General features: G+C 44.7%; 1 protein-coding gene across 1 annotated transcript in view; it reads right to left on the bottom strand.

The window, feature by feature from the left end:
* Positions 1 to 17,735, bottom strand: part of TNS1 (tensin 1) — a 284,132-nt gene that overhangs the window by 12,331 nt on the left and 254,066 nt on the right. Inside the window, exons 24-28 of the mRNA XM_043991711.1 lie at positions 13,202 to 13,408; positions 5,534 to 6,516; positions 2,320 to 2,406; positions 979 to 1,110; positions 544 to 636 (exon numbers count right to left, since the gene is read on the bottom strand). Of these exons, the coding sequence (XP_043847646.1) occupies positions 544 to 636; positions 979 to 1,110; positions 2,320 to 2,406; positions 5,534 to 6,516; positions 13,202 to 13,408 (1,502 nt within the window). The remainder of the gene's footprint in view (positions 1 to 543; positions 637 to 978; positions 1,111 to 2,319; positions 2,407 to 5,533; positions 6,517 to 13,201; positions 13,409 to 17,735) is intronic.

Here is a 17,735-nt window from a genome sequence, read left to right as displayed (position 1 = left end):
AGCATTAGAGGGAGTTGGCCAGCAGGGAAGGGGGAGTCTCACTCAGATAAAAAATGGTAGAATGACTTCTGTCATCTTTCATCTGAGGGGTGTGTGTGTGTGTGTGTGTGTGTGTTTGTGTGTGTGTGAAACCTCCCAAAAGTCCATGGCTATGAATATGATTAAATCACTTGACCTGGTGTCAGGTCACCCAGACATACATTCTCCTTGCCTCTGGACAGACATATTTTAACCACCCCAGGATGATAAAAATCCATCTTCTTTTTAAAGGTTCCCCAAATAAAGATATTAAAGTCCTCCTTGGACACACTAAAAACCAATGGACATCCTTCCTAACATCTCCAACCAAAATGTAAACCTATTTCTTATTGAATCCTCTGTCTGAATAGAGTGGCGAGAGAGAGGAGTCACAACTCAGAGGGTACATACAATTATACAGGAATGGGCAGGGGCTGCAACAGGAGAGACTAGGAGGCATATTACTAGAAGAATTCGCTGACAGAGTAGACTTAACCCCAGAGAAAGTTAAATGGGCAAACTCACCAAAGTTTGGCTCATTCGGACATCCTTTTAGCTTCACCCCTCTGGGGCTGGTCTCAATGAGGAAATGCCTCACTAGCTCATTGGTCATGTCTCCTGTAAAGACAGGACAAGGTTACTGCTGCTCCCATCTCCTGTGGTCCTCCTACTCTCCACCCTGAACCCGAGGCTCTGCCCTTCTGCTGCTCCTCATAATCTTTGCCTCTTTGGGGAGACAGATGGAGGAAGAGAGATAGGTCCTACTTGGGGATAACACAGTTGGACAGGGAGCAGGACTGTCCAGACTTAGAAGACACTCCGTTTGGCCCCTTCCCACCCGTCACCCAGCGAGTCTTCCCCCAGGTCAGGGACAGAGAGAATCAGGCAAGCCCCACTGCTCCCACCTTACCCCTCACCACCAGTTCCCTCCTCACAATTCTCAGAAAGGACCTTCATTACCTTTCTTACTCTGCTGAAGGATTGTGGGAGGGGGAGATGCCACTTTCATGGCCAACCCATAAGCTCCCCGAAAAGAGTGGCTATCCCGAATGATGAAGGCTCCCGGTTCCCGGTCCTTAAGTAATGTGATGGCTGTAATGGGTGGAGGAGAGGAGGAAAGGGAAAAAGGAAGTAATAATTTAGTGATCTGATGCCTTCAACCCATTCAGACAAGGTCTTCCATGACTCTTCACTTATGTTTCCCTTCCCTCCTCTTCCTTTTCCCCTTCCCCTTCCCCTTCCCTTCCCTGTGGAACAATGTTCTTTCTTTACTAGTAAGAGGGTAAAAAAGCTGAGGGTCAGAATTACTGGGATCCCCCCTCTTCTGCTCTGTCACTGACATTCCAAAGACAGTTTCTACTCTGAAACGTCTGCAAATTGGTCAAAGCCCTAGATCTCCTCTGAGTAGAAAGATGAGATGCGATTCAAGCCATTCCCCTGCCCCTGAACGGAATAGTGCCACTCCCTATTCAGACCAGATCTCTCCTGTCTGGCATTTAAAGTTCTTCACAACCTGGCCACTTCCTATCTTTCCAGTCTTTTTTTTCTTTTTTTTTTTGCAGGGCCATGGGAGTTAAATGACTTGCCCAGGGTCGCACAGCTAGTAAGTGTCAAGTGTCTGAGGCTGGATTTGAACTCAGGTCCTCCTGAATCCAGGGCCAGTGCTTTATCCACTGTGCCACCTAGCTGCCCGCTCTTTCCAGTCTTTTAAGTAATTATTTCCCTCCACACTGAACAGTTCATCTATGCTGATTTACTTACTATCACCTCCACACAATTCTCCATCTCTTGTGTTCCTGCCTTTTTACTGGCTGTCCCCTGTGCCCCTGATACTCTTCTTCCTTATCTATATCTCCAAGACTGACCTTTCCTACTTTCCAGTCTTCTCACACCTTACCCTCTACTCCACCCCCAATGCTCTTCCATCCAGTGACACTGAATGACACTGGGCAAGTCACTTAACTCCCAACTGCCTCTCCAAAAAAAAAAAAAAGAAAGTGGCTTCTTGACCTGAGATTGTTTCTGCCTTTTGCTTCTATCCTGGGGGCTTGATAAATGCTCATTGGCTGAGTCACAGGAGATTCCCTAGCAATTTGTTCCAGTGTCTTAGCACCAAGGTTGATAAATTCTTACTGGGGTCAAACTTCAACCCCAACTTCCTCCCTAAGGCCCATGCTGATTGTAAGGGGTCCATAACCATGTGTGTGTCCTAAGGTTCTAAAACAATCATCTTTACAAATGTAACAGGTGGAAAGTTTACACAGAGCATCGTCCTCCATGGTCCGTTTCTCTTGGACTCACCCTGCTCCCTGGAGATCTCAGGTTTGTACCAATACTTGGATGTGTCCTGGACAAACTTAACATTAGCCCGGGTCTCGGGGCTGTTGTCTGTAAAAAGAAAAGAGGGAAAAGGAGTGTGAAGCATCAAATACCATCATGGCACTGAATGGGACCTTGAAGAGGTCATCTAATCCATCCCCCTGCCTCCAAGCAGGAGTTCTGCCTAAATCACATCAGATACACAAGAATTCTTTCCTGTTTGAAAAGCCCTGATCAGAAGGCACACACTCCTGGTCCCCAAATTCTTCCTTGAAAACCACATTCTCTCCAAACAGCTTATCTTCCAATCTCTGTTCAAACAGTCTTTTATAATTTAAAGGTCATTCCTGAGCATTTCCTTCAGATTTTTTTTTTCTTCCAACTAAATCATCCCTGCTCCTTGCCCTCATTCACTGTATGTCATTATTTTCTAATCTTTCATCATGACCAATTAACATAGCCTTAAAAAAGGAAAGCGAAAAAAAAAACAAACAAACCTTCCCAAAATGCTCTCTCTACCGACCTGCTCCCTCCTCATTCCCCAACCCGAAAAGACCCTGCCAGAGGCCAGATGATTGGCCCATCACCTTGAGAAACCATAAATCACTCTTGGACTTGGCAAACACATGAGTGCCTAAGTTGGCATTCAGTGGAGATCAACGGGGAACATGCTTTCGTGTCATTTGTCACACTCCCCAGACGGCTCTCTAGGGGTGGCCCATGTGTCCATCACATAACTTTTCTTGAAATGTTGAAGCTGAATGGACATTAGCTGTCACCTAAGCCAGCTCCTTTATTTCAAAGACAAAAGAAAACTGAGGGCCAGAGAGAGGAAGTAATTTGTGCATGGTCATATGATTAGTAAGTGAAATAGGGAGGACTAGAATTCAGGCCTCCTGGTTCCCAATCCAAGATTTATTCAACTACACCACACTGTCTTCCGAAAGGTCTGGGAGCAGGACAGAATGACCTCTAAGGTCCTACAACTCAATATTCTGATAAGGTCAAATAAGGCATATATGTGCATATGTATACCTACCTTTATATACACATATACATACATATCTAGGTTTGTATACAGTAGATATACATATATATGTATATAGAGAGAAAAAATTGAGATCAAACTTCAAACCTAAACTTCTCTGTGTGTGTGTAGGGAAAGACTAGGGAGCAGGCAGGCACAGAGTATATATTGGGACATATTAATTAGGATATTATATATAAAACATATGTATTGTCTCATCTTCTCCCTAATCATCCACAATACATATGAATATGTCTGTGAAAGGCACTTATTTCTTTAAAGAGAGGTACCAGCAACAATTATAAAACAATCATATCTGTATCTATATCTCTATACATATTATAGGGTAAAATAAAATAGATATAAATTATGAGTTATGTATAGATATATAGATGTAAATGTATCTGTATGAATGTATATATCTACTTGCTCCCTACTCATTCCCCATGTGGATATATTTATGAATATACATATGGACACTGTATTCATATATGTGTATATATTTATATGTGTATACATACATACTCATATGTATATAAATATATACTCATTGCATGATCAGTCATACATGTATAAATATATGGCCATGTATGTCTAAATATATGCACATATATGTATATTGTGTGTATTTGTGCATACTCATATTAGAGGCAGCTAGGTGGCCCTGTGCTGGACCTGAATTAGGAAGACCTGAATTTGAATCTGGTCTCTGACACTTGCTATCTTGTATGACCCTGAAAATGGGGATGATAATAGGACCTTGCTCCCAAGGTTGTTTGCAAACCTTAAGCATTACACAATGCTAACTGTTATTACTATTGCTATTACTAATTATTCTTCCCTTTTGCACACCTGATCTCTGGGTTCTTGGGGACCCAAAGACTAAGGAAGATACCTTTCTGCTTCTACCATCCTTCAAAGAGAGGTTACAGTACTGGAACATGCCCACCATCAGGCTGTGACAGGTTCAATATGGAAACATCTTAAGCTTTCACCTGGGAAGTTTCCACCAATCTCAGTCCCCTGCTACAATTCAAGTTGCTTGTTTCTGACAGGGCAGAAAGGGGCTCCTCAAATCTGTCCTTTTGACCAGCTGTTCAAAGGGAGATGGGGACGTGTCAACCTTCCTTCCTGACCAGCTAGTCGCTGAAAAAGAGCCTGGGACTGGGAGTGTCAGGGAGGGCCCCCCCGGGAGCGTCTGGAAATGTTCTAAGCATCCATCTTCTGCTGCTTTGAGCCCCCAAACACCCACTGCTGTGGTTTCTAGCTAATGGGCTGCCAGGGGAGGCCACGACCTGCATTGCCTTCCTGTGTTGACTCCAACAGGCTATTTTAGGCAGGAGATAGAGTGGGAAACAGGAAGTGTACTGACCCCCCAGAAGCTTCACCAGTACCCCCAAGGAGAGAGAGAGGGACCGGAGCCAAATGTCACTCTTGGGAAGGGAGAGAAGAACGGCAGAGCACTAGAGTTATTGCTGATGACCAAGTCCAGATAGAAGGAAAAGGCAAGGACTGGAAGTTCCAGATCCAGGTGCCCATATACTGGGTTCTAAGAGTGGCTGTCAGGTTCTAGATCTATGCAAGGTCTAGATTACTGAATCTAAAGGATGTCCTCCTAGTAGGAGAAGGACTATTACTTGCAAAAGAGTATTAAATCTCAACAATCAAAATAATAAGAGAACAATGATCATGATTGTCACAATAGTACCTCATATTTATAATAGTACTTTAGCTTCAAAACCTTTCGCAAGTCCAACTGTTCAACAATTCTATGAGGTAAGGAAGGGAGGTAATATTCTCTTCCTAGTACACATTATGATACCAAGACCTAGAAAAGTTAAGTAATCTGCTCAAGCTCACACAGGAAGTCAGAGCCAAGGCCAAGATCTGAATACCTAGCTTCAGTTACTTTCTTTTTCTTTTTGTTTGTTTAATTTACAGAATAAAACAAGCAATTCCATAACACAGAGAATAAAAAGATGATTGTACCTTAAGATGCAAATCCGTTATGTACAACTTGTTATTTCTAAATATACAACAAAGTTGTCGTGTAAATTTCTTTTTTTTTTTCCTTTTCAAAAAGTTACTTTCAAACTCAGTTCGGAGATAAGAAGGTCAGAGGAGATGCATAAACTCAGGGTATCTGAGGTTAGGGTTAAAGGTACCCACCTGGCATGGAGAACTTGGAAAAGTCAGGAAGGGTGTGGGAGAAGGAGACCATGCTGCCCCCGCTGGGACTGGACATGCCGCTGGAGATGGGGGATGAGGACACTTTCCCATTGACGGTGGCATAGTTGGGGAGGCTGCCTGCCCGATCCCCTGCTGACATTCTCCGCTTCTCGGGCAAGGCAGGTGTAGGGCTTCCTTGCCGGAAGGCCGTGGCAGAATCAGGAGAGGAGGATGTTGGACTGCTTATACCAGGATAGTAGGCTGGGGAGACTGGGAAGGAGGGCGTGGAGGGAGCCTGGTAGCCTGAGGCACTGCTCTGTCGGGACAGAGTAGGCCTCCTATCCTCTGGAGTAGAATAACCACCATAGGCTGCATGCCTGTCCATGCTAGGGCTGCCTGGGACCACTGGCCCAGCCCCTCCTAGGCCTGCAACATGGCGGCTCAAGCTGGGACTTCCTGGAGTGGTGACCGAATTGCTGTGGACGGTGCTGGCGGGGTGGCGGCCCAGGCTAGGGCTTCCTGGGGAAGCAGCCAAACTGCCCTGGGGGCTGGCGATGACATTGCCATGGAGGCCAGCCACTGTGTTACCATGGGGACTTGAGACCTGGCGACGGCTCAGACCGGGGCTACCAAGAGAAGAGGCCGCCATGCCAGCGTTGACTGCCCGCCGACCGAAGCCTGGGCTAGGAGGAGTGTTGGTCCCCACCGTCCGGTGGAGAGTCTGAGGGCTCCCAGGCAGGGTGTGGACACCAGCCACGGTGAACTGAGACTGGGGCCGGCCGTCTGGAGAGAAGTAGTCAGGACTTCGGTGGCCACTGCTGGCCGCTGGCAGGGTGGTGGGGGAGGCGTTCTGGTAACTGCTCTGTGCAGGAGAAGGTTGCCCTAGGCTACCAGAGTGGAAACTAGCATCTGCCACAGGTTGGGTGGGAGTCCTGGCACTGAGGCCGCTGCTTTCTGCTGATGGGAAACTCCCCACAGATGTGCTAAAGAAAAAAAAAAAACAACAGAGTACAACAGTCAATTGCACGTAACAAACTTACTATGAGTAAGTCCATATATAAGACACTCATCTCCAGCCTCCAGTCACTCCCCATTGGCCAAGGCTGAGAAGTGTCTTCTAACCAAGCAAGGCTGATTCTTGGTTCGACCTTTGAATATCATGGAGTGTGTTAGGTCCCCTGCATCCCTTTCCCATTGAAAGGATCATAGTCGTGTTTCAGCTTCCCCAGTTGATGAAGTTAATAACATAGACATGGCCTGTTAGCATAGGAAAGGGCCTTGGGAATCATCTAGCCCCCTCATTCCCTAGAAGAGACTTGGGATTCAGAGAGAGGTAAAAAATGTCGCCCAAGGTTATGCATCTAGTTAGCTGGAGAGAGCACTTTTTACTGAGTCTCCTGAGTCTTAGCCAGGTGCTCTTAACCTGTCTGCTAATAGAATTTAAACCCTTTTCTTAGCTCAGAAGAACTAAAGAAGAACAAATGACTCATGTCATAAATAAGGGGATCTTCACAGCTAAGGACAAAGGGCTTCACTGAACCTAACATAGCCTAGTGTAGCCAAACTTCTATGCCACAGACTAGGGTCAAGACCAAGTATCATAATTTTATGTCTATAACAAGTACTTTGGACAGTAGGAAAAAAAAAAACAGGTTGCTAAGGGGTGGGAGAAGAGAGGAGTTGATAATGGTCCAAATCAATGGCAATAACTGATGGAGTAGAGGGAGGAGAATGCATAGTTATCATGCTAATGTTACCTTAAAAAGTGAAACTATATGAAAGAAAGCTGTCCTCAGTCACACATGGTCCACGTCCCATTTAGATCCATGTTTCATAACATGCTATGCCTGTGTTATTAACTTCATTTTATGACTGGAGAAGTTGGAACATGACTATGGGTTCTCCTCAATAGGAAAGGGATGCATCTTAACACATTCCATTATATCCAAAGGTAGAAACCAGAATCTGTCAATTAATTAATTAATTAATTGATGGGTGAATTAATGCATGAATTAATGAAAAAGCTTTACTAAGCACTTGTGAGCTAAGCACTATGGACACAATTTCAAAAATCTGAACCAATCTCAGTCTTTTGAGGAGCTTATTTTCATATACGGGAGATAACACAGATTTGGGAGAGGTGACCAAGGAAGGGATATTTTGGTCTGAGAAGTCACAGGGATGGTAACAGGAGCCTAGGGGAAAAGACTAGCTATGCCCTTCCCAGGAACAGTGGCAATCAGTGATCTGATTGTGGTTCCAGAGCTGGAAATCAGACGAATACTTATTACTTCCCTGAAGACCACAGAATTAGAGGATCGAGGGATTTAGAGTTGAAATGAACTTTGGTGGTCATTTATTCCAACCACCTCGTTTTCTCTGAACTTTAATTTTCTTATCTGTAAAATGGGTTGTTATAAGAATTGAATGAGTGATGTTTTATTATGTAACAGTACTTTGTAAACTATAAAACGCATGATATATCCACCCACAGCTCTTTCTTCCTCCCTGCTTTGGACCAGTATTAGAGACTTTCACTGAACTTTCTCCCTAGACCCTTGGATTTTATAGCACATAAAAGCTGGTTCAAACATAGCTCAGCATCCTGGCTATATGCTTAGTATTGGGCTTGGATTCTTCCTCCCTCCCCCGCAACCCCCGAGAAGATTCTTTCCCTAAGTCCTTACTGATTACTCAGTTAAACACCAGAACCCTTCACTTCCATCCATTCAAATCATGTTCAATCATCTAAAGTTTGATTTAAAAAAAACACAATTAATAGGGTATACTGATGCCTGAAGAAACAGATCTAAATGGGACATGTACCATGTGTGGCTGAGGAAAGTTTTGGGAGTTACCTATGGGAGGGACAGTCATTACATAAGAGAGGCATGCCAAAGGCATGAAGTTACAGGACACACAATTTCAAGCCCAGAAGAGGTCCTCATCTCTGGCTCCCACCACAAGCAATGTTTGGCCAGGGTGGATTCCCCGGGGGATGACTTTATTCATTACACACGGCTTTCAGCTTCATCCAGAGGTCAAGCTGGTCTGTGCCAGAAGCCAAGGATTCTCGGCCAGGTTGAGATATTTCATCAAGGCAAGAGCAAGTGAGTGGGGGTAAGGAGAGAGCTATGAATGATTTATCCTACTCAGCCCAGGGCAACCTGCCTGATCAGATCCAGAATCATAAAATGTTAGAGCTGGACTAGACATTGGAGAGCATCTTTCTAGTTGGATGTTTTTCTTTTACAGATGAAGAGAGACTTTGGACTTGCCTGAAGTCACATGGCCAATCGGTGGTTTCTGATCCTAAATCAATGCTCTTTCCCTCACAGTATATGCATCTAGCTCAATATAGAGTCCTGAGTTCTGGCTCAGGATGCCACTGCCACCCTGAGAGCAGTACAATATGAGAATTGGGACTATAATGGAGACACTCTCTCAGGAGAAGGAAAACAGATTGAAAAGACTTGATGGTCCCAACTCCTAAGCTATGATCTTTTAAAAAAGTGAGAAAAATAACTGGATTCCATTAGTCAGAAGGAGAGAATATTGAGTAGGGTCCTGAAAAAGAGACCTCTCCTTTGGTCTCTGGATGGCAAGTATATAAAGAATAGTGACAAGCTCTTCACTAGAGTGGGAAGAATTTAGGTGAGCCACAATGCAGAACTTCCAACCAAGGGTAATTAGTCAATTAGCCAATAACTAAAGAAAGCTATTAAAGCAAATTCCTGGAGGACTTTAATGCAGTGGGAAACACCCCTCTTCCCCTGGGATGCTTTGGTACGGATGGGAGGGGCCAGGCTGCTCAGAATTCTGAGGTCTATGCAATGGAAGAGGAATAGGCCCAAGCTCTGCCCTAAAGAGGCTGATGATCTGAGGGAGACAGAGATAGAGCCCAACCTTTCCCTAAAGGAACTCCTGATCCAGCTAGTCCTTATACATGGAGATCTAGAGTTTACAGGACAGAATGGAGAGTAGAGTCCATCAGGGCTAGAAGTTCAGAGGAGGAAAAGATCTCTGTGGATTTGTGGGCAGTAGAGAAGACTTTCAGAAGGAAATGGGGCTTGAGCTGGGCTTTGAAGGGGATGGAGAGCTACTATCAAGCATCTGAAGGGCTATTATGTAGGAGAGGGATTACACTCGTTTTCCTTGGCTGTATAAGACAGAATCAGGAGTTATGGTAAGGGGAGGATGCCGATGGGGAGTTTCCTAGAGACAGATGGAAGGAATCATTTCCTACTGGATCAACCAAATAGCATTAAGTTTGAGGTGCTGGTGATACAAAGGAAAAAAATGGAACCATCCCTACCCTCAAGGAGTTTCCATTCTATAAGGAGCCCACTATGGAATCTCACCTGACAAGGAAAGCTGTCCAAAAGTGGAATGCTTGCCTCAAAAGGAAGGGAGGCAGAGACCTGTCACTGAAAGTCTTCAAGGGAAGGATGGATGGACATCTGCCAAGGCTGTGGTTGAGCTGGGTATGGTTTGGATTAGATGACCTCTGAGGCTCTAGGATTCTGTAACCTCTCAAAGGTCCACCCAGCCCATTTCCAGAATTCCTCGAATCCCCAGACTAATTGTATCTGATCAGCCTGGATGGAGCCCAAGGAGGTCTGTTCTTACTGGCTCTGTCTTTCCCCTAGCTTGACCCATGTGAGAAAGAGAGAGAGAGAGAGAGAGAGAGAGAGAGAGAGAGAGAGAGAGAGAGAGAGAGAGAGAGAGAGAGAGAGAGCACATTACAAGAAGGGAGAGAGAGCCAAAGATAGGAGGGGCTGGGCTGGCCTGCCTTGGCCTGGAGGACACTCTTCAGGAAGGAAATGCTGCAACTCCCATGCTCTTGAATGATCCCTGCCCCTTCCCTGCCCCCAGCCCAAGGAATTTCCCTTTGGCCAGAGGAAAACACAGAGAACAAGGTAGCTGGATGGCTTGTCCCAGATTCAGAATGGAGCCCCTAGAGGGTGGAGGAGGGGAGTGGGGTAGGTGTAGGAGGGAGGTCAAGAGCATTAGTGATTTAGTGACAGAATTATTCATTTATAGGAGATCCCAGTCAATGCAGGAATTAACCTTGTACAGTGTGTGCCCAACCTTCCTTCCCAGCTTTAGCATACCCTACACTACAACCCAACCACACTCATACTTCATGCATTACTAACCTTACTAAATCTATCGCCCATGTGGGAATGCCTTCTCCCCCCACTTCCTTTCTAACAATCTAAAGCCTGCCCTTTCTCCAGCACCCAGATCAAGTCAAGATGTAGTGGGGAAGGTACTGGATCTGGAGTCCGGGGTCCTTGTTTCATATCCCAACTCTACTATTTTCTATCTGTATGACCTTGGACAAGTCACTAACCATTTAGTTACTCCTCTGTGAAATGAGAGAGCTGGACTAGATAGACTCTGAAATCCCTTCCTGCTCTAAATCAGTGATTCTATGATCAAATCTCTCTTCCTTCATGGAATATTGTCTGATCATAACAAAATGGAAGGGATGCAACCCAGACTAGGGGAAGGCAAAAGTAGTCAGCCACCTAGCATGCAAATGAGAGAAGTGGGCATATAGGGGAGAACAAAGGGTGATACTTTCTATCCTATGACTTTTCAAAAATATATGAATTTTTAATGACAAAAAACTCCACCCTCCAGTGGCTTGTAGGTGTTTGAGTTATAATAAAGCAGATCAGTAGAGGCAGCATGGCTTAGTGGACAGAGGGCTGACCTGGGAGTCCAGAAAGACCTGGGTTCAAGTCCAGGACATCTTAATAACAGCTACATTCTCAAGGACAAGGGACTGAACTTCCCAGTGCCCCAGGCCACTCTGAAAAAATTACAGAAAAATTGATGATGTGCTAGTGGAAGGGCGTTTTCACACCTGGGATTCTCCACATTGACCAAAAAGGGGGGAAAAAAAGACAAATCCTATGTGTTACTGTAAAATCACCAAACCTCCACTGTCAAGTAACACACAAGGAATACGATTTCCAAACCACCCCTAGATGTACAAAAGTCTAATCAGTGTTTTATGATTTATGCCATTCATTTAGGATAGGAACAGGGACTGTAATGTCATTGGTATTGGGAAAGAAATGAGGAAACCCCTCTACCAATGCAGATCACCACTTTCTCTGAGTTTAGCACAATGCCTAGCACATAGTAAATGTTTAATACAGGTTTTGTCTATCTAATAATCTTAGAGAATTTGGGGAGGTTTAAGGACTGGCCCCAGGTCACACAGACCCACTAATCTTACCCTTTTTCCATTCCATTCAACTGAGAGTCAGCTGAGAGAGTTCTGGCCTTGGAATCAAGAAGGTCTGAAATTAAATTCCATCTTCAACATGGATGGGCTTTGTGACCTTGGGCTAGTCACTTAACTTCCTTCAATACTGGCCCTAGGCAAACCTTAAAACTGGATACCAAATGTAAGCTAGCTATTAGCCTCCCAGGACCCTAAGCAGCTTTCTGGGACTACAAACTGCAAAGCAAGTGCTAATCTGCTTTGATAAAGGGGGAATTCCTTATATCAATGAAATTTGGGGTCATCAAAAAAAAAATGTATAAAAACACTGAGATAGCCCAGGGGAATCAAAGGGGAATCAAAACACAATCCCTGCCCTCAGGGAGTCTATAATCTAGTACCAGAGGTGAGGTGTGTGTGTGTGTGTGTGTGTGTGTGTATGTATATGTATACATATATGTATACACGCACATAGACACACACATATATACATATACACACATATATACTTATATATAATATAAATTTTATATAATGCAATCACAATATAGCAGAGATTAAAAATGAGAAGATTCTCACCCTCCCTCTGGGTGATCCCAAAGGGCTAGCACACACCAATTACAGGCCCAAACACACCCTCCACAATCTGTTTTGTTTGTTTGTTTGTTTTGGTGAGGCAATTGGGGTTAAATGACTTGCCCGGGGTCACACAGCCAGTAAGTGTCAAGTGTCTGAGGCCGGATTTGAACTCAGGTCCTCCTGAATCCAGAGCCGGTGTACCACCTAGCTGCCCCATCCTCCACAATCTGGCCCCAGCCTCCTTCAGACCAGCCTTATCCCCAACTACTCATCTTCCATAAGCCTTGGGACCCAGCCAGTCTGAAATATTTTCACTCACTCCCTTGCCAGGAATGCCTGTCTCTCACCTCCGTTTACCCAAACCCCACTCATTCTTCAGCCCCTAGCTGAAGTCCCCTCCCCCCTCCTCCTCTATAAAGAGTCCAGAGGCCACTCAAACCCACAGTGATTTCTCTTCCCCTCCTTTGAATAACTCCTTATCTCACCTATGTGTCCCTTTTAGCATCATAGATTTGGTCTTAGATGGTCATTTCATGGTTTCACATACGTATGCCTAACATCCTAATGGATTGAAAAGCTGGTAAAGGCAAGGGCTTTATCTTGTATCCCCTGTGGTGTCTGGTATAACTCAGGCCATAGAAGGTACTCAGTAAATGCTTATCGATGCAGAAGGTACAGTGAATCAGACATGATTGCAATTATCTGTCCCCTCTAATTACAGTGAAGACAATCTGGTTCTCTCACGATGGTCCATCAACTAAAGTATTAGTAACACACCTATCTATCCTCTCTGCTCTCTATACTCCAACCCATTCCACTGTAATCCTCTACCCCAACTGGCTCCATACCTGTCAGTGCCAAGGAGGGGACTGCTGGTTGAGACGGGACTGGGTGGGGCAAAGGAGTTGCCCAGAGTTCCATTCCTCAGGGGTGTCTCAGAACCATAATTCTGTGTACTCAGGATAGTTGGGCTCTTGGGCTCAGTGTCCTGGGTTCGGGGTCCAGCCACAGCCGTTCGAGCCACAGACTCAACATAGCTCCTGGGCTCTGCAAAAGACAAAGGAATACCATTAAGATGAGCAGGTGACAGAGAAGATTAGACAGGGCTCTAGAGTTAAAAGTGCCTAGCCTAGCTTGCCTCCACTTTACCTCTGGTGAATATAAGCAAGCAGGGAGAAAGGATTTGGAATAGATCTTTACAAACCCCCAAACTGAAAAACAGGCACAGGGAACAAACCTTCCTTGGGTCATCCACCTTCTCCACACCCTTCCCCCTGAATTTAGGAAATCTAAGAAGCTCTCAGAGAAGTAATAGACTCTTCCCATTTAGCAGATTTCTACTGAACTGGTTTGGCTTCAAGAAATTCAATTTAATGATCGTTTAAGTGTGTGCTATATGTAGGGCACTGAATTGGTCACTGAGGAAGGTGCAAAATGTAGATAAAACCCAGTTCCAGCCTTCTGGGCCTTATAGTCTAGTAGAGGGATGTAACAGATATATACTTAACTATACACAATAGCACGTGCCAAGTGCACTAGGCCATGCCCATTGACAAACTTTTCTATGGAGTACTCTTGAGGAAATGAAAGGCCACCAAGACCTGGACTTCCAGAGTTACAGGTAGCCCTTGGGCACATATATTCCCTAAAGATAGGCCTCACTACTGTACTACTTAAAGTTTTGTGCCTACTCTTTCCCAAAGACACTGCATGTATTGATAGAAGAACGTACCCCAGGGTTATAAATACAATGTCATCATTATTTTTACTTTGCCTTCTGTTTAATAAATATTTCGACTAAAAAAATATGCATATTGGAGAGGTGCAAATTGTTGTATGAGGCTCCAGGATAGGAAAAGATTGTTATGGATTAGAGAGGCTCAATAGGAATTTAACATGCAAAGGACACAGGGACCAAAGGATCACAACTGGGGAAAGTATAGGGCATGTTCAAGGGAGAGAAATGAATCTACTAACTAGAGGACCAGAGTATGGATATAGGAGTAAAACTATAGAAATTTAGGGTGGAAAGAGAAGGTAGCCCCAGATTACAAAGGGCTTTAAATGCCCAGCAAGGAAGTTTGGGTCTTACTCATTAGACAATATGGCGCCATGGAAGGTGTTTGAGCAGAATGGTGTCAAGCTCAATCTATCAATGGGAGAGAGAATGATCTGGGAAGGGAGAAAGTGAAGTTGGGAAGACCTCTTAGGAAGTTATTGCAATAGTCCTGGTGGGTGGTAATGAGTCCTTGTTACCACTACAGTGGGAGCAAGAAGTATAGAAGGAGAAATATATAAGATAATGGGGAGGTAGACTCCACAGCATCCTGTAACCGAGTGGCTCCCCATGAAGCCACAAGGAATATTCCAAGTCATCCCTCTAAGATTCTCAACATGCACTTGTCACTATCCAGGTAAGAAAAAAGAAGAAATGTTCATCATAGTCCCTTTCCTATTCTTCCTAGCCCCTACCTCCTATCTCTGTGACCCTTAATCCCCATATCCCTCTTTGATGATAAAGCCCCCATGGGAACACAGGGAAGATCAGGGTTTGAACAGTTCTGGACATCTAATTCAACAAGAAGCATGTATTAAACACCTACTATGTACCAGGCACTATGTCAGACTGTGGAGATACCAAAGAAAAAGGATGACAAGCCCATTGCCTTCCATAAGCCACATGTAACACTATGGACAGTTTTTCCATTGGTCACCTGGAGTATACTCTGGCTCCAAAGGGAAGTTATACAATCTAAACCCATCCTAGAGATCAGCTAGGTGGCTTCATAGCAGATAGAGTGCTGGGCCTGGAGTCAGGACGACTCATCTTCCTGAGTTCAAATCCAGCCTCAGACACTTATTAGCTGTGTGACCCTGTTTGCCTCAGTTTCTTCATCTGTAAAATAAGCTGGAGAAGGAAATGGCAAACCAATTATCTCTGCCAAGAAAACCCCAAATGGGGTCACAAAGAGTTGGACACCACTGAAAGATGACTGAACAACAACAGGTCACCTACAGTACACTCTGACTCCAAGGGGGAAGTCTATGAAATCTGCACCCACCTTAAAGGTCTTTCAAGGTGGGAGATAACACCAATCTCCCTGCCTAACACATGCAGCATTCCTCCAGAAATCTAAATCCTATTTCCCCAAGAAGCAAACTCAAAGGATGATGGAAAGGAGAACAATCTTGTATCGGTTCTCGTATGGGATCTGTTATGAGACACAACCTAATTTGTGGAGTTGATCCAAGACAGTGAAGAGAAAAGGATGGCAGAATTCCAGATGTCAAAACTGCAAGGAATAATAGAGGCCTTCTGGTCCAATCCCTTCATTTAACAGATAAGGAAATTGGGGCCCAGAGAAAAGAAGTGATTTGCACAAGGTCACATAAGCATGCTCTTTTTCACCAGCACACCTTGAATATTATGTGCCTCTTCCCCATCTGCCAAATAAATAAATATTCCCTAAACAGTGAAAATCAGCAGCCAAACCATGTGGCCAAGAACCCAGGCACTGCTCTAGAGTCTGCAGCACATCCCGTGGGGATGAGCCCTGCTAATCGTTCTAAGACATCAAGACCAATGCCGTGCCACCTTTTTCCACTGCAATCCCCCTTCCCCCATAGCCACATGGATACCAACTCTCCAGCCCACAAACAGGCCTAAGGCATCTACAAATGACCCAGGAGCCTCGATAGGAAGCCAAGAACCTCTTACCCCTGGGAAAAAGCAGGAGAGACCCTTCCAGCCGTAGCTTCAGAACAAAGGCCAACCCAGAGGCAGACCAGGGACTGCTAAGCAGACCAGAGACCAGGACAGCAGAGCTGTGGTGTTTGCTTCAAATCAGAGAGTCCATCCCCACCCTGGTAGTGCCCTCCCCCTTTCCTCCTCCCCCAGTCTCCTCCTCTTCTTGCTCTTCACCTTTCTTCTCTTGCCCTACTTATCTTTGCCACTCCCCTCTCATATTTGCATTCTTCTTTTCCCTCTTCTCCAACTCCCCAATCTCCCTTTCTTTTTCCTTTTCTCCTTCATCATCCCCCTAATTCCACTGCTACCTTGTCTTCCCTTTCAATCAATCATTCATTTTGTTGTTTGTTAAGTCGTTTGGGTCACATCTGACTCTTCATGACCCCATTGGGGGTTTTCTTGGCAAAGATAATGGAGTGGTTTGCCATTTCCTTCTCTAGGTCATTTTACAGATGAAGAAACATTCCAATACTCATTAAATGCCTAATAAGTACCAGGCAATGTGCTAAGTGTTGGAGATCTTTTTTTTTAAAAAGAGGGAAAAGACAATCCCTAACCTCAAGGAGCTTACACTCTAATGAGACAATTTCTATCCCATCCCAAAAGTCTACTTTCCACCATTTGGGTTCCTCTTAATGAGCCAGAAATCCCTTATTCAGCTCCCATTGGGGTCCCTCATTCAGCTCACCAAGTTCATTGGCCTTCCACTTTGAAATGATTCCCCTTCTGGTCCCAACACCAATAATTCTCACAGTTCTGTCCTATGATTCCCATTGTTCATCCTCTTTCTTCTCTGTTTCCAAGTTCCACCCTACAAATACTTGAGTCTGGATTGGAGAGGGGAGCAAGAGGTTGAATTCATTGCTCCTGAGAAGGCCAGCCCAACCCAACCCAGGGAGGCACTTCACAGTGTTCTGAGACATCATGATAAAATGCTTTACTCAGCCCCCTCCCCCATGCTGAAGTTGGCTCAGGCTCTTCCTTCTGTGTGCCTCACTTCCCACCCCTACACCTTTCATTCATGGATGTGAAGTGAAAAGATTAATGAGGTCTGGGTTCCAGTCCCCTCCACATGGCCATCTGCCATCTCGATGTCCCTTAGAGACCACTGAGCTTCCTCCTCTGCTCTGCAGCTCCCCCCTCTATATGTTTTGTCTCCCTGTATTGGAATGCAAGCTACCTGTGTACAGAAAGGCTTTTATTTTACTATCTATTTCTCCAGTCCTTATCATGGTGCTGGGCACATAACAAGAGCTTAATGGGGGGGGGGGGGGTTAAATTCATTATCTCACTAGTCACGCATGACTAGCACATCTATCTAGACCAGATGAAAGTATCACTAGTGGGGCAGCTAGGTGGCGAAGTGGATAGAGCACCGGCCCTGGATTCAGAAGAACCTGAGTTCAAATCCGACCTCAGACACTTAACACTTACTAGCTGTGTGACCCTGGGCAAGTTACTTAACCCCAATTGCCTCACTAAAAAAAAAAAAAATTTAAAAAAAATAAAAATTAAAAAAAATTAAAAAAAATAAAAAAAATAAAAAAAAAAGAAAGTATCACTAGCATCATCTCTGGCAAGTTGTCAACTTCTCTGAGACTGAACATTCTTACCTGTAAAATGGAGATAGTTCC

Source organism: Dromiciops gliroides, chromosome 3 (assembly GCF_019393635.1).
Source record: "Dromiciops gliroides isolate mDroGli1 chromosome 3, mDroGli1.pri, whole genome shotgun sequence".
Lineage (NCBI taxonomy): Eukaryota > Metazoa > Chordata > Mammalia > Microbiotheria > Microbiotheriidae > Dromiciops > Dromiciops gliroides.
The sequence above is the reverse complement of the archived record's forward strand: the minus strand, read 5'-3'. Positions and strand labels throughout refer to the sequence as shown.